The sequence below is a fragment of the Lynx rufus genome, unplaced genomic scaffold (genome assembly GCF_022079265.1).
Source record: "Lynx rufus isolate CCGP_SWC_20201006 ecotype Redwood Valley unplaced genomic scaffold, mLynRuf1.p SCAF_28, whole genome shotgun sequence".
Classification (NCBI taxonomy): domain Eukaryota; kingdom Metazoa; phylum Chordata; class Mammalia; order Carnivora; family Felidae; genus Lynx; species Lynx rufus.
The window spans coordinates 7,430,721-7,455,446 of NW_025814843.1; the positions used below are offsets into that span (position 1 = coordinate 7,430,721).

Consider the following 24,726-nt stretch of genomic DNA (forward strand, 5'->3'; position numbering starts at 1 on the left):
TATGAACTACAACTCCCTCCCTTTCCCTGCCTTGTCTTGTTCCATAGCTCTTAACTCTATCTGGCATGCTTCATAGGTTTACTTCTTTCTAACATCTCACACTGGCATGTAAGATTGTCTGCTGCATCCTCCGTGGCTACGATGATGTCTGGCACGGAGCAGGTGCTCAACGTACGTGCTCACCTGAAGGAACGAATGACCATGAGTGACAGTGTCTGCCTCCTATAAAGGGGCAGTGACTTTGGAGTGCCTACCTTTTAGTAAAGGCTGCAGGGCTCTCTCTCTCTGTCCCAAACACACATACACTCTCCCTCTCTTTCTCTCTCTCTCATGCACACCCACACGCATGCGTGTGCCTATGTGGCTCCTGGCATGGTGGAAAGGCCCGGCGAATATTGAGAAAGAGCAGAGGAGAGAACGCCCAAGTGCAGAAGACAGCCGCCATGTGTATGTGGGCATTGCTACCACCGTGGCCCATAAGGACTCGGCCTGGCACGGCCTGGGACACACAGGCGGAGATCCCTGGAATTAACGATACTGACACGCGGGGGATCCTGGAAAAGAATCTTTCCAGCTCTTTTGATCAGCTCACTCAAAACAACCAGCCCGACTGAGCTGTTCACCAAAATGCCGACGTGGAACAGGGTCCCCGTAAAGTGTGTTCATTTAGCCAGACCCTGAAAACGTATCTGAGCAGACTGAGCTTCCTTTCTGGAAGGACAGCCCCGGCTAATCCGGTGGCGGTGGCCCACTCCAGGCCCGTCTTTTTTTGGCGTGACTTCCTACCTTGCAAGATGTGTGCCTCTAAAAAAGAACAACCATTGGCTATGGAGTGTTTACCACGCGTATGCGTCCTGTGGAACCACTGCCCATACGTTGCCTCGCCACCTGCCCTCTTCTCCAACAGGTAGGATGTGTGGTGGCTGGGAGCATGATCTTTGGAAACAGGACTGGATTTGGGATGAGCCAGTACTGACCATGTGACGTTCACTCATGCAAATTACTCAACTGCTCTACTTTGACTTCTCTTTCCCCAGCAAAAGCGGGTAACAAGAGTTCACCCATGGGGTCGTCATGAAGGTGAAAATAAGACGGCATATGTCAGAGTGCCGGAACATTGTAAGTGTTCGGCAAATAGCCTTTATCATTGGGATTTCACTGTGGCAGCCTCGGAGATGTTGTTTCCCTAAAGACAGCTCTGGGGTCCTGCGTGGGGGTCGGGGAGATCCTATCTAATGAACAGAGGAAAGGTTTTAGGGGGAACTTGGTCTAAACTCATGGTCACTCTGATCCGCATTTTCCTTGGCCTTGACTTCCATTTCTCCTAAGGGATCGGCAGGGAGGAGGTCAAAGGAAGAAATCAGAGCAGCGGGCACATGGAGAAGTAGCTCCTTAGAAGAAGGAGAAAACAGGGGCACCTGGGGGGCTCAGTCAGTTGAGCGTCCAACTTCAGCTCGGGTCATGAGCTCATGGTTTGTGGCATCGAGCCCCGCGTCGGGCTCTGCGCTAACGGCACAGAGCCTGCCTGAGATTCTCTCTCTCTCTGCCCTCCCCCTCTCAAAATAAATAAACTTCAAAGAAAAGAGGGAGAAGAAGAAGAAAGGGAAGAGTGAGAATTATAAAAGGCAGAGCACAGTCAGGCAGTTAGAAAGTCCTGAAAAGGGGCATCAGTAGAGTGTGGTACCTGTGAGCCCAAGGCGGTGCTATGCCCCCTAGGAGGTTGACCAATGACTGCATGGTCCCCTAGGGGTCTCCTAACAGGACAGAGATGGAACAGGGGATTTTGGCGGTTATGAAGCCCCCAAGGCCAGATTTCCATTTCTTCTGATGTCTCACCTTTGCAAGCCCATTTGCCAAAAAACATCCCCTTGTTTAGGCTTTGTCTCAGAGGGTTTCATTCCCTGTGCACCTACGGATCTCATTCTACAATAGCATCCCCAACCCCCAACTCTCTGAATTTGGAGGAGCGGCCACCGAAGCTAGAGTGCACTTCTCTCTCCACGATGCCTCTGGGGCCTTTGACATGGCAGACAGGACTGGAGGCATCTGAGCTTCCAAAGAAGGTTCCTTCCAGACACCGTTTGGAATAGGGCGGTCAATGCACGATTCTCAGATAATCAGAATCTGATAGAAATACCTGTGCAGTTCAGTGATGCAGGTTGGTAGTGCGATGGTATTACCTTCTAAAGCAGGAGTTAGCTACCCCATTAGTTCTGAGCATCACAGTGGGGCCACACGGCAGCCGGGTGCCATCAGAAGGCCTAATTAATGCCAATGTAGTAGGAAGAAGGGAAAGCGGGAGTTAAGGAAAAGGTCCCCAGCAGGCCGTAGGGGTGAAGCAAAAAGAAATAAAGAGAAAAAGAAAAAGAAAGGAATGAAACATACATGATCTACAACTTGGAGTGGCTACCTTCCCATGGGGCATTTACATGGCGCCACTTGCCTTATGGGCACCACTCAGAGCCGAGCTTTGGGTTGCTCCGCTGGAAGGGAGGATGGAACTTGGCCCTTTTCCAGAGACCCAGGCTGTGTGCAAAGAAAGAGTCCCGATATCAGAAGGGGGGACTCCGTTTCCTCAGCTCCTCCCCCAGCCCCAGTCTCTTTGCTCATGACACTTTAGTTGTTTTCTCAATTGGAAAATACACGCAGGGTACATTCCTGGAGAGAGGAGGTTTCAGAGGCCTTGATGGAAGGGAACGGAAGAGAGGATCTGGTAAGGGTGTGGCTGGGGGACTCGCCACGTATGCAGAGGGAGAGACGCAGGCAAGCTAAGATCAGGGCGAGCAACCAGCATCAGCAAAGCCCCACACCCATGACAGGGTACAGTCTCCCCGGTGACTGAGACCCAAAGGACAGACAGGGATAGAGAATCCCCTTTACGCTGCAGCTCTGTGTCCACTGCCTGATAAACGCATGGTCTGGCTGTGGCCCCATGTCCCCCCCATGTCGTCCTTTTCTATCCTGCTTCGTTCCTACAACCCCCCCTTGTATTTCTTTTTTTTTTTTTCTTTTTTTTTTTTTTATTTTTGGGACAGAGAGAGACAGAGCATGAACGGGGGAGGGGCAGAGAGAGAGGGAGACACAGAATCGGAAACAGGCTCCAGGCTCTGGGCCATCAGCTCAGAGCCTGACGCGGGGCTCGAACTCACGGACCGCGAGATCGTGACCTGGCTGAAGTCGGACGCCCAACCGACTGCGCCACCCAGGCGCCCCCCCCTTGTATTTCTTGACACCCCAACAAAGCTTCTACCCCAGAGCCTTCCTGCTGCCTCTGCCTGGGATGCGGGTCTCTGCCCAATTACCCCCTTATCCAAGCTGCTTCCTGCCGCGGCCTTCGGTTTTCCCCCTGCTCTTAATCATTGAGAATTTATTTTGTCTGCTTCGCCCAACGGAATAGGAGTTTTCACAAAAGCAGATTCCGTTTCATCGACTTCTGAATATTGCTTAGCACATGGCGAGCCTCATGAAATATTTATTTGTTGAATGAATGTATGAGCCCCAAGCCATAACATTATATACATATAATATATATATATAACATTTATATATATATAGTTTATATATATAGTTTTATACAGTATATTTATAATATATAAGTAACATTTATAACATTTATATATAGATAGTTTATATATATAGTTTTTATATAATATTTATATTTATATATAAATATATTAAACACATATATACATAAATAGTTCTTTTGATGAGCTGACATTTCAGGTTAGACCACCTACAAGGGATAGGGGTAAGGGTGGGAAACCACTGCAGCTGAAAAGCCTTGGTAAGAGTTGCCGTGTTCTGTTGGAAAAACTCAGATTTGGGGGCACCTGGGTGGCTCAGTCGGTTAAGCGTCCGACTTCGGCTCAGGTCGTGATCTCTCACAGCTTGTGGGTTCGAGCCCCGCGTTGGGCTCTGTGCTGACAGCTCAGAGCCTGGAGCCTGTTTCGGATTCTGTCTCTGTGTCTCTCTGCCCCTCCCCTGCTCACACCCTGTCTCTCTCTCTCTCTCTCTCTAATATAAATAAACATTAAGAAAAAGAAAGAAAGAAAAATTCATATTTGTAGCTTTAAGTAGGAGTGCAGTAGTCAACCCCCAAAATGGCCCCCAGAGATCCCTGTGTGGCTCCCCCCCCACCCCACCATCTGTAATAAAGCTGACTTGTGTAAGCAAGAAGATATTGAGAAGATGACAGAATGTAACCCACAGGCTTGGTGTCATAATAGACACGCGGACTTCTTTCTTTCTTTTTCTTGGATCGCCCACTCTGGGGAAGCCCGGCCACCATGTTGTCAGGACACACAAGGTAGCCCATGGAGAGAACGTCACGGGGAGGAACTGAGGCCTCCTGCCAACAGCCAGTGCGATGTGCATGAACGATTCTGGAAGCAGGTCCTTCCACCCCGGTCAAGCTTTCGGATGAGGTAGCCCCTTGCTGCAATGTCGCCAGGAACCTCGTGAGAGACGCCCACCCCAGAAGCATTCAGTTCAGCTGCCCCCGAATTCGGGACCCGCTGAAGCTACGGGACATGATATGTGTTTGCTATTGTCTTAAAACGCTACGGGGCGCCTGGGTGGCGCAGTCGGTTAAGCGTCCGACTTCAGCCAGGTCACGATCTCGCGGTCCGTGAGTTCGAGCCCCGCGTCGGGCTCTGGGCTGATGGCTCGGAGCCTGGAGCCTGTTTCCGATTCTGTGTCTCCCTCTCTCTCTGCCCCTCCCCCGTTCATGCTTTGTCTCTCTGTGTCCCAAAAATAAATAAAAATGTTGAAAAAAATTAAAAAAAAAAAAAAAACGCTACATTTCAGATGTGTTCGTTTCACAGCGATAGGTAATTATCGCGAAGCAGATGACGTGGGGGCTGGCCGTCCTAGGTTTGAGCCGATATGGGCAGGACTAGGATGATGTCTTTCATCCATTAACCGTGCAGCCCCACCGCCCTTCTGGTCCCAGTTTGATTCTGCGACTTTGAGTAGCCACAAATGCCACCTGTATCCTCAATAAACTTTATTTAGACACAAAGAGACACAACAGAAAATACATACACAGATACAGATTTGTTTGTTTGGTTTTTTTTTTTTTTTTTTTCTCTACAGGGTGAACAAACATCACACAGGGAATTTAAAAAGTCGTTGCATGGAATGTACGAAAAACTCGCGAAGTTCCTTGTTCGCTCACACTTAAAAGAGACACATATTGCGGAGGAAGACAGGGATCGTTCCATCCCTACAACAGAATTCACAGTTGGTCTATAACAGTACACAGGTGTCAGGAAGGTAATCGGAGGAGTCAGGGGTTCAGTTATTTGATAGGACAGAATGCTCACAACACTAGGAGGGCTCTGTTTAAACAAAAGACAGAATCGAGGACTCCATACACCCCCCCCCACCCCCGGACAGATGCTCTGCAAGCTGTCGGCTAGGTCATAAAGCAGCTCAGCAGAAATGCCACGTTAGCGTTCCTCTGGAGGTCGGAAGGGCTGCGTGACCTCTACCTTTGTGTCCACACCACAGAGAGAGTGTGTACAGAGACACATGTAGGACACAGCAACTCTCGCCATGCACGCTGGCTTAGAAACCCACGGTGCGGACCGTTGACATACATCGGTTTATAAAATGTGGCTTTACAAAGGAAAAGGAGGAAGAACCAAGAGGAGAACACGCTTCGCATCTGCCGGCAAGGTTTCTCGCCACTCTGCCTGCGGTCCCTCCCGCCGGGGGGACGGGGCAGGGGGCGGGCTGGGGGGGAGGGTCGTCTCTTGCAAGTCTATGGGCCCTCTACAAGTCACACCTGGGACCTGCCTTCCCGTCAGAAGCCACATATGTCACCAGGCCACGCTGCAAGGGGAACCCCCCTCAACTTATTCCTGTCCCGGAACGTTAGCCTCCTCCAACGTCACCTTCCCATTTCAGCTCGGGGCTCCCCTAGGCAACCTCTGTATTTTAGTAAAAAATGGTTTCCACTGTACCCTTCGTGTGTCCTCTTCCTAACGTGACAAATCCAGATGAGATGAAGTTATGGAGATCGGGTCCTCCACTTCGGTGGGTATCCTTCCCATAATGTCCTGCAAGAAGACGGGGCACAGTTACCTGGTGCGCCCATGGGCACCCGTCGCTGCAGCTCCCCCAGAGGCAGTGAGGAAGTTCATTTCCGAGCCAGCAGCTGAGTCAGAAGGTAGCAGCCGTCAAGGAGAAATACGTATATCATTTTATAAACACGTATATAATGTAATATATATACAGTGTATATAAAAAGTATATAGATCAAGTATATATACACGTAGGTGTGTATATATATACACACGTGTGTACATATATACATACAATTGTGTATATACACATATATATGTATATTATATGTGTATATACACATATAAGTGTGTGTGTACATATATATATATATATATATATATATATACACGCAATTGCACAACAAAGACAATTCTGGGAAGGTTACATGGAAAACAGAGTGGGGGGGAAAGGAACAGGTGGCTAGATTTTGGCATTTCTGACCGAGCGCACCAGAACATCAGTCTATTTGCCCGACCATAGTCACCTCTGTCCCAGCTTCCCTCTCTCTCCATCTCGCCTTAGTCATTGGTTTCCTCTCTTTCCAAAGCACGGAGGCATGGGTCTGTCTGGTGGGGACGGCTCTCTGTATGTGCCTCTGCTTATAAGTCCCATCACATCCTAAGGAACTACAGTCTCACGGCTTAGGAGAGATCCAGAATGGTGGTTGTAAAACACTGGGAAAATATTTACTGCTTTCCCCTCTTGACTTTTCTGCAATAAGACCTTATTCTGGGCCGGCCCCACGTGCCCATCTACCTGTGGGGCTGGACCGAGGAAAGGTCGGGGCGGGCTCAGACCCTGGGCGAAGAAATCCACAGAGAAAGAGAGATACATTCCTCTTCTGACATTCAAAACACGATTTCACAAATGTTCTTGAAACGCAGGTGTTGTAAAGAAAGAAAGGACTCCGTAAACACCATCCTGAGGTATATACACAGGAAAATGGAGAAAAGCCACATTTTTGTCGTATTTGTACAAGAGTGCATTAAAAACTGTACCTGGAATTAACACAATGTGCAGAAGTACCTAAGACGTAATGGTAAGTTCAAAAGTGGACAGAAAATGCTATATTAAATATGACCACAGTGCTGTAAAAAATTCAAACCAGCGCATTAAAAAAAACTGAAAGAAAACACATCTGATACTCACAACTGCCCTCAGATCATTGGAACTTGAGTCTTACTTCTCTCCTTTCAACGTTTCCATATTTTCCAAGTTTTTCCCCCCTTTAGTAAGTAGGTCAGTTTTATAATACAACTAGGTAAAATAAATTTCTAATGAAAAAGCTGCATGGTAATTGTAAAGACAACCCAAATCACATTTTTTCTTAAGAGGGCACCCTCTCAATTAGCAGATCTCAAACCTAGGTGCATGCTGGAACCATCTGGAAGCTTTTAAGAATGCAAATGTCAGACACAACTCCAGGGGTTCTGATTCCGTTGGTGAGGGTCTGGGCTTACAAACTCTGAGAGCACTGTCTTAGCCCCTCAGGAACTTAAGAGAATCTTGCCACCATTTCTGCGATGCCCTCCACTCTGGAATAGATACTCATTCCTCAGGGTCCACAGCCTCCCAAAAGGAGCTCTCTCGCTGTAAAATACTGCGGTCACAACCCAGAATTTGATAGAATGGGATTATTTGATAGAATGGGAGCTGGGCTAAGAGGCTTCAAGCTATGTCACAGCTCCAGAAACCAGCCTCTAGTACCTGCAGAAATGCATCCTCATCGTGTCTGGAAGGGTGAGCTGCAGGGAGGGAGGGAACCCTGTCCTGTAACAAGGCCACTTTCTCCCCAACCCCCAATGACAGGGCAGGAAAAGGAAGTAACAATTCAGAACGGTCATAAATTTGGACCTCATTAATTCAGAACCTGCGATACATCCTGCAGAATTGGGGCTGGCATATTTTTGTGCTCTTTTATAAATACAATTTTTGATAAACAAATCAATACTGGGGAAGATAGAACATAAACAGTGCGTGTGCTACTTACAAATCATTTCTTATCTGTCAGCTGGAACGAGGTCCCTTGGGACTGAGCGGTGCCCTAGCACTTTGGGGCTCTGCTGGTTTAACGAGCAAGTTTTCTGATCACCTACTATGCACCAGGCAGAGAGACAGAGCCTCTGAAAACACGGTGTCAGGGTTTCGGGAACGGGGCGGGGGTTGACATCACAGCAGCGGATGTTTTGTAGTAGAATGCGGCTTACAGAAATTTTTCACATGTACTGTTTTTTTAATATAAAAAAATTTTTTTTAATGTTTATTTCTTTCTGAGACAGAGAGAGACTGAGCATGAGTGTGGGAGGGGCAGAGAGAAAGGGAGACACAGAATCCGAAGCAGGATCCAGGCTCTGAGCTGTCAGCACAGAGCCCCACGCGGGCCTCGAACTCACCAACTGTGAGATCATGACCTGAGCTGAAGTCGGTGGCTCAACCGACTGAGCCACCCAGGTGCCCTCTGTTTTCTGAAAACTTTAACCACTACCGCATACGTATGTTGTCTGGGATTATTATTGTTCCCCCATCTACTGATGGAAAAAGGAAAGCCAGACCAGAGGTAGATGACAGAGCCAATGCAGGCACCCAGTTTCTCCCACCACAAACCACATGTTCCTTCCATCATGCACACCTGGCTTCATCTACTCCCCACAAGAGCCTTGTGGAAAAGTCACGTTCCCAAGTTCACGGAGCTAGTTAGCGGTAAATCCTGACTCCCCAAGCTCCCACCTTTGTACAAGTCTGACACGAGCCACCTCACCTGGTGGTCTGAATGGTCACAACTGTGCAGCTGTGACTCTTCCCTGAGACTTGAACCCAATGGAAACACTAACTCAGGAGCAGTCTACCTGGTGATGAGTAAGTTCACGGAAGTTGGAGTTCAGGTTCCAACAAGCTTCAGTACGGAGGCTTGGCGTTGGGTAGAGAAAAGACATGGTGAGGGGTCAGGACCAAGAGCGGGTGACAGGAGTAACGAATTCTATGGGCAAATCGGTTTGGAAAATACTGAGTTATGTGAAATGAAAAGTAACCATGGAAACCAAGGCTAGGGACCAGTCAATGAGCACCCACGTCTCCAGGGAACCCTTACATTTTTCAAAGGTATCTCTCAGGACGCATGTTGGGAAAGAAAGCAGCCAGTGACACGGAGTTGGAGAAGACAAGGTGAGAGCTTCAGCTTTTGTTGGAGCTGCGGTCTTCAAACTTGAGCACAGCAAGCTCACGGGGCGGTACCCAGATTGCTGGGCCCCAGCCCCAGAATTCCTGACTTACTAGGGTCAGAGGTAAGTTCATGTCTGACAAATTCTCAGGTGATGCTGGTGATGGCCGCAGGTCCAGGGACCACATTTTATGAACCACCGTGTTAGAACTACCGACGGGTCCAGCTTGAGCTGGGTACAGGGCCAATGTTGGGGAGGGGGGGGGTCAAGGTCTAGAATGCCTTACATTTTGTGTCCCCTCGAGAGAAACAAATAGTTTTAGCACAAACAACGGTAGCATGATGGGAAGAACAATCGGTAAACGCACTGCTCTCTCCACCATCACCACATCCGGAAGTCCAAAGTCACAGGGACAGCACTGAGGTTCAAGTTCAACTGTCCCCCTGGCAGGAGGCAGGTGGAAACTAAAGAGAGACCTGGGGCAGGGTTCCTGGAGTCGTGCAATGGTGGTGACTCCGGTAAGGAAGTGACTCTGAGTAACTAGAGGGAAAGCTTCTTTGTGAAGGAGATTTGCCGCAAGAAACAGGAGGGGGAAATGAGGTAACATCTGAATGGTGATTTCAGTAAGATGTGACAGCAGTCTGCATCTGTGAAATTAGACCAACAGCCAAGGGAGGGAAAGAAACTGAGCAGGACGGTTTGCCTGGGCTGTAAATACAGCCAACAGAGCGCGTCCTGAAGGAGACCAGTCAAGTAAAGTCAAGGGCACTCGGTGGGGAGGAGGACAGAGAGACAGAAATGCTGGGAGAGGACAGACAGACAGGACAACTCCAGGAGTTTCCATCGATGCCCGACAGTATTCCCAGAAGAGACACAGAAGGGATAATTCAGAAGCAATGATTAAAAGTTAATAGATTTTCGTTTTCCTGAGCAGATGGCAAGACTTCAGTCTTTAGATCAAAAGACAAAAGGCAAGATCAAGCATCACACTATATATGAGAAGGGACCAAAGTCCAGATATACTCTAGTGAAATGGCTTTCAAAAAATAAAGGAGGGGCACCTGGGTGGCTTAGTCAGCTGAGCGTCTGACTTCGGCTCAGGTCATGATCTCACGGCTCATGGGTTCCAGACCCACATCAAGCTCTGAGCTGACGACACACAGCCTGCTTTAGATTTTCTGTCTTCCTCTCTCTCTGCCCCTCCCCCACTCGTTCTCTCTCTCTCTCTCTCTCTCTCTCTCTCAAATAAACATTTAAAATTAAAAAAAATAAATAAATAAATGGGGCACCTGGGTGGCCCAGTCGGTTGAGCATCTGATTTCGGCTCAGGTCATGATCTCGCGGTTCGTGAGTTCAAGGCCCGCGTCGGGCTCTGTGCTGATAGCTCAGAGCCTGGAGCCTGCTTCGGATTCTGTGTCTCCCTCTCTCTGCCCCTCCCCCACTCACGCTCTGTGTCTCTCTCTCTCTCAAAAATGCATAAACGTTAAAAAATTTTAAAAATAAAGGAAAAAATGAATAAATAAGTTAATTAAAATTTTAAAAAATAAAGGAAAATATCATCATTATAAAACACTTGAAAAAGTGGGGGAGGGGAAGTGAGGCAGTCTTTTGAAGAATTTTGAGACTTTTATTTCCATAGAGACAGACACTGCTCATGGAAGAACACGTACTCTGGACCAGGCTCACAAGTTCAAACCTCTCTGTCTGTTTTCTCAACCGCAAAAGAAAAACAGTAATGTTTGTTTCATCGGTTGTTGAGGAGATTAAATGAGGTAACATATATAAGTTGTTTAGAACAAGGCTAAGTTTGCTAATATTTTTCAGTAGAGATGTTTGGACTCCATTCCTCCAAAACTCATTGAAAATAATTAAAAGAAAAAAGAATAGAAAAAAAATTTCCACAAGGGAAAAAAATACCAGACTTTTCCTTTACTAGAGGTGGAAAATACACATCCACAACCACATGCAGAAATACAAAAAAAAGAGTTAAGTATCCGACTCTCGATTTAAGCTCAGGTCACGATCTCACAGTTCCTGAGTTGGAGCCCCCCCATCGGGCTCAGTGCTGACAGCGTGGAGCTGGCCTGGGATTCTCTGTCTTCCTCTCTCTCTGCCCCTCCCCTGTTCATGTTCTCTCTGTCTCTCTCTGTCTCTCTCTCTCTCTCAAAATAAATAAGTAAACTTTAAAAGAAAAAGAGAGAAAGAAAAGGAAAGAGAAAAGAAAAAAGAAAAGAAAAGAAAAGAAAAGAATATGAAAATCAACTCAAAGGGTACTAAAGGCCAAGGCATGAAAAACCAAACCTTAAATCTGCTAGAAAGAATACTGGACAATCCGTTAATGATCACAAAATAGGGAAGGATTTTGAAACAAGGAGAAAAAGGCACAGACTCAAGAGGAAACAAAGTGAGCGTTTTTAAGCCACGAAACATCAAAAAACTGTAAGCCAAAGGCTAGAAATATATATTTACGTGAATATCCAAGACTCCTAGAGAGCTTCACATTAATAAGAAGCTGAAAGAACCCAACAGAAAACGCAGCCTTAAGAGATGAATAGACAAGTCACAGCAGAGAAGACCCGAAGGGATGATACACACAGAGTGGCCTTCAATCTCACAAGTAATCAGGGAAATTCAAATTAAAGCCATAATGAGATATCATTTCATACCCAGCAGACTGGCAAAAATGAAAATGCCCAACGCAACCAACTCAGATAAGCAGGAACACGAACTCTTGGACATAATGCTTTGGAAAGAACTTTAGCAATGGCTAATAAAGTTGAAGATGGATATAGAGTACAACCAGCAATGCCCCCTTTTGGTAGATAAATCCTCACACATGTGCATGAGGAGACAGGCAAGAGCCATGTTCATATCGGTATTGTTTGTAATAAAGACAGAACGGGGGCGCTCTCTATTCCTACCAAGAGAAAAAATGATAAATAATGGTATACTCATACGATGTAACCCTATTCGACAGGGCAAACGAAATGAACCAGAGCTGTAAGTAGCAAAGGTGGGGGGGGGGATTGTCAGTTCCTAATGTTGAGTACACTAAGCAAGCTGAGGAAAACCAGGATGCCATCATACGGGGAGAGTTATAAAACATGCAGTACAACACTCTATATTGTTCCAGGATATGTGCACATGTAGTGTCAATACAAGTACAAAGAGATTCAGGGAAATGATAAATACTTCAAAACAGATACTTCTGGAGGTAGGGAGTGGAATGTAATTGAGGAAGGAAGGGTATATGAGGTGCTTGTGTGTTTTAGTTCATATGCTGGGTAGTTGAGGACATAATTCACTGTTAAGTAATTATTGTTATTTTATTCGTTAGATGATGGATGGATGGATGGATGGACGGACGGGTATGTGGATGGATGGGTGGGTGGTTGGGCTGGTGGGTGGGTGGGTGGGTGGGTGGATGAGAAAAGGAATAAGTGAATGAATGGAATGAATGTGTAGGTGAGTAAGTGGATGGATGGATGGATGGGTGGATGGATGGATGGATGGATGGACAGATGGATGGATGGATGGATGGATGGGTATGTGGATGGATGGGTGGGTGGTTGGGCTGGTGGGTGGATGGATGGGTGGGTGAGAAAAGGAATAAGTGAATGAATGGAATGAATGTGTGGGTGAATAAGTGGATGGATGGATGGATGGATGGATGGATGGATGGGTATGTGGATGGATGGGTGGGTGGTTGGGCTGGTGGGTGGATGGATGGGTGGATGAGAAAAGGAATAAGTGAATGAATGGAATGAATGTGTAAGTGAATAAGTGGATGGATGGATGGATGGATGGATGGATGGATGGATGGATATGTGGATGGATGGGTGGGTGATTAGGCTGGTGGATGGATGGATGGGTGGATGAGAAAAGGAATAAGTGAATGAATGGCATGAATGTGTAAGTGAATAAGTGGATGGATGGATGGATGGATGGATGGATGGATGGATGGATATGTGGATGGATGGGTGGGTGATTAGGCTGGTGGATGGATGGATGGGTGGATGAGAAAAGGAATAAGTGAATGAATGGAATGAATGTGCGGGTGAATAAGTGGATGGATAGATGGATGGCTGGATGGATAGATAGCTAGGTTTTGGTTAAGTACCTGTAGCCCAAGTATTTTATTCACCACCAAATTATCCTTCAACAATAAAGGAAACAGAGTCTCCAGTTTTAAGAACTCAGAGACTACAAGCCCCACAAATTCTCCTTGGGGGAAGGGGCAAGATACGTGATGATGAAATCCATCAAGCAAGAAGCAAAACTACAGAATTTCTAAAAGCAAGGATGTATTTATTTATAATCTTCAAACAGTACCCAAATCCCAAAAGCCATGAAGAAGAGACCGGTCAATGGGATCACACACTTGTAACATTTCACAAATTGTCTTTATTGGCAGAAACAAAGTTAAGCGGTGCAGGATTGGCCCTGGAAAACCTGGCATGCAAACAGGGCAATAAAAGTACGTTATCATGATGCAACAAAACCGAAAGTAGCATCCGTGATCAGAGGAACAGCTCTCCATCTTTAGAGCCTGCTTGAAACGCACAGCACGCTCTCAGCACGGACAGGGAGCTGGTCTCTGAAAGGCCGAAATGGTGCCGGGCCCACTGCTGAACTTGTCTGTGGAAAAATACGACAGAGACAAAACCCAAAACACACGGCGAACCCTGGGAAAATATTCTTAACACATGTGAGACAGGACTTTTCCCTTTGTTTACAAAAAACAGCTCAATTGTCTCAATAATCATAACACCCTAGAAAAAAATGCACAGAGGATAGGAATAGGTAATTACATCCCCTGGGGAAAAAAAGAAGTCTTTTATTAAAAGACCCCTGGATATGTAAAAGATATGATTAACCTTGAGTCATAATTAAGGAAATGCAAATCAAAATATGCAGGATCTTTCTTTCTAAGGGCGCCTGGGTGGCTCTGTCAGTTAAGCGTCTGACTTTGGCTCAGGTCATGATCTCACAGTTCGTGAGTTCGAGCCCCACGTCGGGCTCTGTGCTGACAGCTCAGAGCCTGGAGCTTGCTTCGGATTCTGTGTCTCCCTCTCTGTCTGTTCCTCCCCTGCTCTTGCTCTGTCTCTCTCCCTCTCAAAAATAAATAAACACTATTTTTTTTTTAATATGCAGGATCTTTCTAAAAAATGAATCGATTCGGCAAAACGTAAGCACTGGATGACACCCGATGCCTGGACGACCGGCTCTCTCTAGCTGCTGGTGGAGGATGTCAATGAGTGGTGCCTACTTGAAGGACAAGCCTTTGACCTGGCATCTGTTACGAATTTACCCTACAAATATGTCTCCTGGGCTTCCCATTACATATGAACCAGGCCAGATAGTATGGCATCAACTTCGGTAGTCCTGGCAACGGGCAGCGAATAATACTGAAATCCATGCATCCAGTGGAATACTATACAGCTGTTATAAAGAGGCATCTCTGTGCGTACAGAGGCAGGAAGACCTCCAAGATAAAATTTAAAAATAAAAATAAAAAGCAAGGAGTAGAGCAATGTTGCAGTAGGATCCTTTTTATATACACAACAACGAAAATAATGCAGCGAGGGTATGTAGAGACCCATCACAAGTAGGATGTTTTATACAAACGGTCCTTTTGTCTGGACATAATGATGCCCGCAAACGACAACAACCTTTTCTTTCGGGAGAGGTCCTGGGATGAAGAAGGGGAGGTGTTTACCTTTGAAAGATTTATCACTTTCTTTACTGTTTGAACTTTCTAAACACATACATGCATTATTTTTTTATTTTTGTACTATTTACAGAGTTTCTCTGGGCTTAGGGAGTGGGATCATGGGCTCGTCTTTGTTCTTCTCTTTGTACTTCTTTATGTGGGGGATAAAAACTCTAATAAATGTCATTTTATAAAAAGAAATACAAGGGCCAGGAAGTAAGAGGGGCCACTTCTCCCTCTGTAAATGACAAGGCATTTATCAAACACAGATCCTAATATCCACCCGGCCAGAGGGTAGGAAGGATTAGAGGAAATCCCAGGTATAAATCGTTTCACCTAATACTCTGCACCAATAAGCCTCAGTAAATGGGAGCTGCTGTTCACATAAAGGCTCGAGTCTTTCCTTCTTCCCATGCAGGTAACTCAAGGGTCCTCTTATGGTGCCCCAAGCTGACCTCAGGCTAGAAAGAGTCAAGAGCAAAAGACCTTGGGCTTTGCTATCCTGCCTGATGGCTCTTCCCCAGAGAAACCCCAAAGCTCCTTCCTGCTCCCCAGAGCTCTCACCCGTGTCTCCACAACGGGGAGTGGGCTGGCAGCCAGGAGGCCTGTGTTCCTCCACGCAGTCACTTTTTGTTGAGCGAATGAGGCAGTTCTGAGCTCATTCCGCCAAGGTAAACTGGGGGCAGGCCAGGTCTAATTGCACATTGTACTGACAATGACTATTTACTAGTCTAACAATCTCGAGAGACTAGCTACTGGGAATGCTTTATTTTATGTGTCAATTCTAGGGCTTGCTCACACAAGCACAGGGGGAGTCTATGCAGTTAGCAGAGCTGTCGGCAAATACTGTGGCGATGCCACAGATCTGCCCTCTGGCGTCTTCCCTCTGCAGGCTCCGCAGCTGGGAGAGCTGGGGATGGTCACCAGGTGCATAGCCCTCCCGGTGGAGGCCATGTGTCCCCAGCCGTGAGGGCTCAGGGTAAGCAATCCCAGGCTGTCTGGGGAACTGCCTTGCCCAACACTCTCATGTGACAAAGAAGGAAACAGAACCCCAGAGACGTTGAGTAGAGGCCTTCTCAAGGTCACACAGGTTGATGGTTTGGGAACCCGGACCCTGAACTCTTGACTTTCAAGATGGCGCTCTTCATCCTATCATTCTGCTCGAGGACAGCAGGGTCTCTCATCAGATACAGAAGGTCAGGATCACTAGCAGGGTGGGGTTGGCGGCGGGGGAGGGGGGGCGCGTAATCTAGAATACATCTTGATAACCGTCGCACCAGGGGCAAATTCTCCAGAAAGTCATTCCTAAACCAACCCCTTTCCATTCAAATCAATGTCCCCCGAACCACAGGTTTGTTGGTTTGAATTTAAGAAAACTGGTACTTTGTGTTTGAAACCAAAACGGACAAACAAAAATACAAAGATGTACTCTCTAAAGGTCTCCGGCTGTGGTCAAGGCCACACTCTAGGTCAACCTCATCCTCTGCAAGAGGGGAGCTCTGCTGTGGTCTCCTGTATATTATACAGGCTTTGGGGTAAGGTTTCTTGTTTCAGAGAGCATTATGTGGCTCAAAAATAAACGTCCGAGACCACACCTCTAGTGCATCCTAATTATTTACCAAGGGGAGGAGAGAGAGAGAGGATGACTTGATGGTGACATTAATCTTGGGATATTTTAGGAGGAGGGCTAAATCCTCCCCCTCTCCCCCTGCCACTGAGATAGAATCAGGGAACGTTACAGCTGAAGGACTGTTCAAGGGCATCTCTTCTAGCCTTGATATTTGCAGGTGAGGAAACTGGAACTGGGAAGCAAAGCAGACAGTCCAAGGTCATTGGCTGCCGGCTGTGACCGAACACCCCATCTTCTCACAGAAGAGCTTTCCCTAATGCACCAAGGAGCCCGCAGCCTCTTCCACGCCCGAGGAAACGGTGCAGAGGTTGGTTTCTATTTCAGGGGACCCCAGCGCGCCATTTATTTTCTCCTCAGATGTGCTGGCTGTAATCCCCTTGGAAAGATGCCCAGAGTCGAACCAAATTCCCGTCTCTGACTGTGATCCCCATTTCGGTTCTGGCTCATTCCTGAGAGCAGGACCCCGGCCAAGAGTCCTGAAGAGAATCCGAATGGATGCAAGCATGCGGGCTCTTTCCACAGCGAGGGAGGACTCGCCTTGGCTCCCAAGCCTGAGGACTTGTGGGGAGGGGTCGATTAAGAAATCTGTGAATTGCTCAAGTCCCCTCTTGTTATCGCCTTGCAGACTTACAGTGGGGTAGCCCGTGGGGCACCTGACACCTCCTTTCCCGTTTCTTGACCTCTTCTTATCTTCTAAAACACACACACACACACACACACACACACACACACACACACACACACACTGAGGAGCACCTGGGGGGCTCAGGTGGTTAAGCGACCGACTCCTGGTTTCGGCTCAGGTCATGATTTCGTGGTTTGTGAGTTCAAGCCCCACGATGGACTCCAGGCTGATGGTGCAGAGCCTGCTTGGGATTCCCTCTCTCTCCCTCTCTCTCTCTCTGCCCCTCCCCTGCTCATGCTCTCTCTCTCTCTCAACATAAATAAATAAAACTTTAAAAAATTCTTTAAAAGAAAAAAAAATAGGAGACAGAAGAATTTTAGAGGCTGTCTTTTTTCTTTTTCTTTTCTTTTCTTTTTTTTTTTTTTAGGCTTGAACTCCTAATGGGAAGGCCATTTAGTTTGTGGACTATGGAACATCCCTGAGAAGTGATCGATGAGAGAAGGTTCGCATTTAAACCCAGGGCTTTGGCACGTTGATTTGGGATAGGCGTTTGCTGCCACGCTGAGTAACGCAGCGCGGCAAAATAGGAGGTGAGAAACCCAACAGTGAGTTTTAGGCATAGGGTGCGGTGTCGCCTCGGGGTTTATGGAATTAACGTCACACGCAGACGTCTCCTTCCGTGGGCAAAGCCAGAATGCCCACTCCAGGTCTCAGGGAAAGACGCGGGGGAGCCAGGATTGTTCCGGGCAGGGTGGGGACAGGACTGGGAGGTGGATGTCCTCTGATCGGTCTCCAGTCTCCCCTCACAGCAGGTTTTGGGGGGGGTGGGCCGCACTCCTGAGAAGAAAACAGAAAGCTAGGGGAGGGGCACGCATGGGAAACCATCCACATGACCGTCCCCCAACACGGCACCCTCTTGGGGGTGAGCTCCTGCCACTTCTCCCCTCTCAGAGCCACTCCTCCCAGGGACCAGGGGCTGAAGCAGCTCAGACACAAGTCGCCAAGCACAGCTCTCATGTTCCCTTCTTCTCTGTTCGGTACAATGGCCTGTGGTCCACGCACCAGGGATGCACACTCTGCTTCTCCATCCTGTTCCTGCTGAGGGTGCGTCCCAGCCCAGGAGGGTCCCCTGAACCAGGGCCCCTCCCTCCCCTCTGCTCCTGGACACTTGGGTCACCTTCATCCAGCGGGGGCAGGGGGCAGGCGGAGCAAGACCCTCCTCAGGGCTGCCGGGCTGAGTATCTTCCCCAAGGCCCCGCTCCTCCCGTGTGGGTCCCCAAGGCTGGACTCTGAAGGTGGCAGGTCCTCAACCTGACCTCTACGAATTGCATCAAGGGACCTCCAGGTAGTCCTGGCCAGGGGGAGGCAGCAGGAGAGAAGGGCAGGAGGAGGGTGGGATTATAATCAAGTCCCTCCATCACGGATGGGCTATTGAAGTTCCCCTCCAGACAACAGTCCTTCCTGCTCCCTCCCCCTCGTCCCCTCAGTCCGGCAGCAGACCAGTCTGCTGCTGTTAGCTTGTCCAAAACACCGTGCCACTCCTTACAGTTTCCTTACACCCTACCTTCTTCTTTTCAATAATGCTTTTGCTACATTGTTCCCAAATTACCCCTCGTAAGAGCGCCACCTTACAAGGCCATCCTGCCGGCCTCCTACGCATACATCATCCACCGCCATCTTGGGTCTTCTTCCCTCCCTGGCCCGTTGGGATGCCATGGTCCATCCTTAACCACCGCCCCGGCCTCCGCCTCATCCGCTGTGCTCACCCAGCAGAACCACCAGCGGAGAGAGCCAAGCAGTGGCCGTGTAGCTGTGGGACTTCAGGCAAGTTACCTGAACCCTCTCTGAACCCTCATTTCCCACCTGTAAAAGGAGACGAACCAGTGCCCAATGAGGGTTCTGTGATACTCAAGTTAATACATACATGTGGTATTTAAGACCTTGGGTGGATATTCTAAGTGCTCTCGATACGTGGTGGCTGTTGCCTGGCTCGGCAAAACGATGGCCGGTGCTCGGCTCCCTATCTTATTAGCTGTGTGACTGAGGACAAGTCACTTAGCCTTCCAGCAGACTCATCTATAAGGTGAGGAGAGGCTGGCTCATAGAGCAACTGAAAGGATTCAACGAATAAATACACGTAAGAGTTCAGAACAGTGCCTGGGGTACGTTCAACGCTATACGTCTACTACTCTCGTTACCAGAATCTCTTAGCATGAATGACCCAAAGTCTCAAATGGCCCCTCAACCCTTTGGCGATTCTGCTCTCCTCCCTTGGAATGTTCACTCTTCCACGTTCCAGACGTATTTCATGGTGTCTCCTGGAACCTCCCACACCCGCTCCCCATACCCTCCAACTTGACCTTGCCTCATCCTTCAAGGAGAAATCGGAGCGGGAAGAAAGAAACTCTCATTTACAGGGAATCTTCCTTGCCAGTTGTTAACATCTACAACCCCCTACATCTTCTCACGGACTTACCTCCTGAAATCATCCCCCTCCTTCTGAATCACCAGTTTCTCTCCCTCAATGGGCACATTCACCTTGAACTTCTCAGAACACTACATACATACAACACTCTCCCTTGACCCTATGCCTCCCAGGCCAATCACTGCCCATTTCCCGCTATTTAGTAGTGGAGGAACCAGAAGAATCTCGGGGTTGAGGGATCTTGCCACTATTCACGTATCCCATCGGTGGAGGACCTGGGGCTCAGAATACACGTTTTTTATGGTTTAAAATAATAATAAAATAATAATAATAATAATAATAATAATAATGACACAATAAGACGCCCCTACACACCCACCAGAGTGGCTAAAATTTAAAACACTGGCCACAATAAGTGTTGCCAAGAATGTGAACCAAACTCTCACACGCTGCTGGTGGGGACAGGAAATGACAAACCACCTTGAAAAACCTCTTGGGTAGTTTCTCCTGAAGGTACAATATTTTTTCTCTCTACCTCCCGGCAGCTCCACACGCAGGTATTTACCCAAGAAGTTGAGAACAGATGAGAACAGGGTCCACGGCCGAACCCGCGCGAAGATTGTCCGCCGCGGCTCTACTTGAAAGAGTCATAAAGAAAACGAAATCATCCGAATGCCCGACAAGTGGAGCTGGAATGAATACGTGGCGGAATATTCCTGAAAGGGATGCTACACAAGGTGATGAGTGTAGCAACACAGACGAGTCTCACAGAGATTATGTTAAATGAAAAGCCAGACCTACGAGAGTACATGTGGTGTGATTCCACTTATACGAAGGCCAAGACCACATTCTTTTTAAAGACTCCAAGAGCACAGACGAAGCCATTTGGTAACGACTGAAGGCAGCAGGGCTGTGACTTCTGGGGGTAACTACAGACTGGGAAGGGGCCTAGGGAATCATAGGGGGTGAGGGAAATGTTCCGTGGTTTTTTTTCTTATTTTTTTAATGTTTATTTATTTTTGAGAGAGAGAGAGAGACAGAGTGGGAGCAGGGGTGGGGCAGAGAGAAAGAGGGAGAAAGAGAGAGCAGGGAAGGGGCAGAGAGAGAGAGAGAGAGGGAGAGAGAGAATCCCACGCAGGCTCCTCATTATCAGTGCAGAGCACGATGCAGGGCTCAAAATCACAAATTGTGAATCACGACTCGGGCCGAAAGCCAGCGTGGGACGCTCAACTGACTGAGCCACCCAGGCGCCCCTAAACACCCATGCTTTTAACCTTGTGTGAAACTCCCGTCCGTACCCCAATTATACCAACGCCACGAGGAGGCAACTGTTCTCAGTCTTCCAGTCCCCTAACTGCCTGTATTTAACTCCGTTTACAAACCCAAAGACCCTCCGAGCTGCAAGGGAACTTAGAGACCCCCTCGTTAGAAACAAACAGACCTGGAAAGAGAAAGTGAGTCTGACGCCGCCCATCTCCTCCCTCCAAGTACAGTTCACGTTCTTTCCTTTGCCCCACCACCGCCTGTCTCTGCCATGCCTCTGCAAGCAAGACGACTCACAGAGGTTTAGGATGTAGCTCTCGGGGAGCTGACCCTGCGATAATGAACGGCTCAGCGGGCTTCCTTCAAGGGGAGGGAAGGCACCTTGCGGCTGCACAGGAGGGGATGGAAAAGGGATCTGGCGTAAAGACTGGCGGAGGGGAAGAGGCTTGAGCTCGGCCTCTAATGAAGCTGTACCATGAGTCTGCTCTGGCCGCCTGGCGAGCAGTGAAGGAAAGAGGGCCACACCGTGCACACCAGGAAGGAAACAGAGTGCATCCATCTCAGCAGCCGGCCCGAGGACACTGATTCCGCTAATAAACTCAGGGCAACAGCGAATATGAAATTAAAGGCCCACCACCCTTTCCAAAGGAGCGAGTTAAGTAAAAAGAAGTATTTCCACTGAAAGGGTTGTCAGGGGGTGCCTGGGTGGCTCGGTCGGTTAAACGTCCGACTTCGGCTCAGGTCATGATCTCACAGTTCACGGGTTTGAGCCCTGCGTCGGGGCTCTGTGCTGACAGCTCGGAGCCTGGAGCCCGCTTCGGATTCTGTGTCTCCCTCTCTCTTTTCCTCCCCTACTCGCACTCTGTCTCTGTCTCTCAAAAATAAATAAACGTTAAAAAAAATAAAAGAATGGAATGGATATATTTAAAGAAGAAGAAGAAGAACGAGGAGGAGGAGGAGGAGGAGGAGGAGGAGGAGGAGAAGGAGAAGGAGGGGGGGGAGGAAGGGGAAGTCAGGTTAAACCCAGAAGAAATGGGATCAATCTCTACATTTAGGAGGCCCCTGACCCAAAAGGAAGGCCAGCTACGAATAAGACGGTCACCACCTCTAAGGTAGCACCTGACTACATGCTTTGCATAAAATCTCATTTAATGGAAACTCTGAAACAACCTCACAAAGGGTGCATTCATCATCCCCACGTGGCACTTAAGAAAAAGAAAATTTTCAATAATTTGTCCCAAACTGCACAGCTAGTTACATAAATAGGCAGGGTTGGAACAAAACATTCTTTTTACCCCAAAGCCTGCGGTCTTCCCGAGCCGTGTCGCGCTGCCGCGAGAAATAAAGATCTATTATATGGCAAGAGAGTGGAACGAGTGAAGGCCTCAGCAGGAAGGGGAGTAGAGGTCATGTTCGGAAGAACCGGGCCCCAGGGACTTGGACGTGGGGGTCAAGGATTTCATCTCGGCGGTGAGAAGTGGCAGTAAGGTTGTGTTCAAAAGTCCAGCCTCCTGTTACCATCTGGCAACTGGCTCGCCACCCCGGTGGTCCATCACATGTGGCTTGTGGTCCACTGTCCCCCATGAACCCTGGCTGGGTGCGACCCGATCCCGTCTCTGTGACCCACAGCACTGCAAGCATTCACTACCGTTACTGGTGAGCACGCCGAATACCAGTTACAGACGGCAAGGACCAAGCTCCGAGATCAAGAGTCAGACGCTTAACCGACTGAGCCACCCAGATGCCCCTGTGTCCACATTCGAATAATCTCAAGGTCTGAGTCACGGGACTCCCTGCCTTAGCAACACGCAGGGAAGCACTGAGTGGGTACGAGAGAGCCAACGAACAGGACGGGGCAAAAGGATCGGCAACATCTCCCCAAACCGCTGTCACCTCTCCGTTGCTACGAATATCCATCCAATCAGCCCAGCTTTTCACTCTCTTGGAATCAACATCTGTGCACGTGGACTTGAACACATATTCATCTAATTCACTCACCCAACAGGTCCCAGATGAGATGAACTTTGAGCCTCCCATCCTTCCCCAGGTGGATCCAGTTTTTCAGTGCCGTGACAGCTTAAAACAAAAAAGCCTCTAAGTTAAAGTCATCTTTATTGAAAAATAAGTGAGGCGGGGGGGCTCCTGGGTGGCTCAGTCGGTTGAGCGTCCAACTTCAACTCAGGTCGTGATCTCGTTGTCCGTGAGTTCGAGCCCCATGTCGTCGGGCTCTGTGCTGACAGCTCAGAGCCCGGAGCCTGCTTTGCATTGTGTCTCCCTCTCTCTCTGCCCCTCCCCCACTCATGCTCTGTCTCCCTCTCCCTCTCCTTCTCTGTCAAAAATAAATAACATTAAAAAAAAAAAAAAAAAAAAAGCTGGGGCGCCTGGGTGGCGCAGTCGGTTAAGCGTCCGACTTCAGCCAGGTCACGATCTCGCGGTCCGTGAGTTCGAGCCCCGCGTTGGGCTCTGGGTTGATGGCTCAGAGCCTGGAGCCTGTTTCTGATTCTGTGTCTCCCTCTCTCTCTGCCCCTCCCCCGTTCATGCTCTGTCTCTCTCTGTCCCAAAAATAAATAAACGTTGAAAAAAAAATTTAAAAAAAAAAAAAAAAAAAAAAGAAAAAGAAGGCTAGTTCAGTTGGTGAAGTGTGCAAGGCTTGATCTCAGGGTTCTGAGTTCTAGCCCCCATTCGGGTATAGAGTGAACTTGAAAATAAAGTCTTTGGGGCACTTGGGTGGCTCAGTCAGTTAAGCATCCGACTTTGGCTCAGGTCACGTGGTTCTTGACTTCAAGCCCCATGTTGGGCTCTGTGCTGACAGCTCGGAGCCTGGAGTCCGCTTCAGATTCTGTCTCCCTGTCTCCCTGCCCCTCCCTCGCTCACACCCTGTCTCTCTCTCTCTCTCCTTCTCTCGCTCTCTCAACAATAGACATTAAACATTTTTAAATAAAATAAAATATTAAAAAACAGAAAAGAAAATAAGTATATATAGTGCGCACGTAAGATGTTCTGAAAATGTAAATTCTCCTCAAACTAATGTGTTTGTGATTTTAAAACCATTCAAATAAGAAGCATGCGTGTGGGAAATACAAAGCGGGCGCGTGGAGTCTGAAGTCTAGCTGGGAAAATTTAACAGAAGAGAAGAGGCAAGACCTTCTGAACTGAAAGAGAACTTGAACCAGATATTACGTAAGAGATAAAGCTACAATCGTTAAAACAGTGAGGTACCAACCTAAGAATAGCTAAATGGAACAGAATGGAACACCCGAGAGGGAGACGAGAGGGAGACCTTGGTAAGTGTTAAGGATCGAGGTTATGATAAGCAGGGCATCCGAATCAGTGGAGAAAAGAAACGAATCCATAAGAATGTGGATTATGTCCTTGGGATACAGCTTCTCCTCACACACACGTATCAGGATGTTTGCCCAGCCCATACCTCCTACAGGAACTGCGTGGACTTCCGAATAAAGGGCGCATCTGGAAAGTCTAGTTTCTCTTCTGTCACGTGACCCTCTCCCATTTCCTGACCAAGACTGATTGGGTCAGAAATTAAAAAACAGGGTTTGTTCTCAAGACCATTTAGGAGCATGTGGGTGGCCCAGTCATATTTCTTTAAATTTCTTTAATGCTTATTTTTTTTTTTTTGAGACAAAGAGAGACAGAGCATGAGGAGGGGAGGGGCAGAGAGAGAGGAAGACACAGAATCCGAAGCAGGATCCAGGCTCTGAGCGGTCAACACAGAGCCCGACGCGGGGCTCAGACTCGTGAACTACAAGATCATGACCCGAGCTGAAGTCAGACGCTTAGCTGACTGAGCCACCCAGGTGCCCCGTGGGGTGGCCCAGTCATTCA

The 24,726-nt window shown here is 48.1% G+C and overlaps 1 protein-coding gene across 3 annotated transcripts in view; it reads right to left on the reverse strand.

The window, feature by feature from the left end:
* SHISA6 (shisa family member 6) overlaps positions 1-24,726 on the reverse strand; it is a 278,481-nt gene that overhangs the window by 140,231 nt on the left and 113,524 nt on the right. For 2 of the 3 annotated variants that reach the window (XM_047089662.1, XM_047089661.1), the window contains exon 3: positions 5,967-6,062. The exons of the other annotated variant lie outside the window; for it this stretch is intronic. In XM_047089662.1, coding sequence (XP_046945618.1) covers positions 5,967-6,062 — 96 coding nt within the window. The remainder of the gene's footprint in view (positions 1-5,966; positions 6,063-24,726) is intronic. 3 annotated transcript variants of the gene reach the window in all.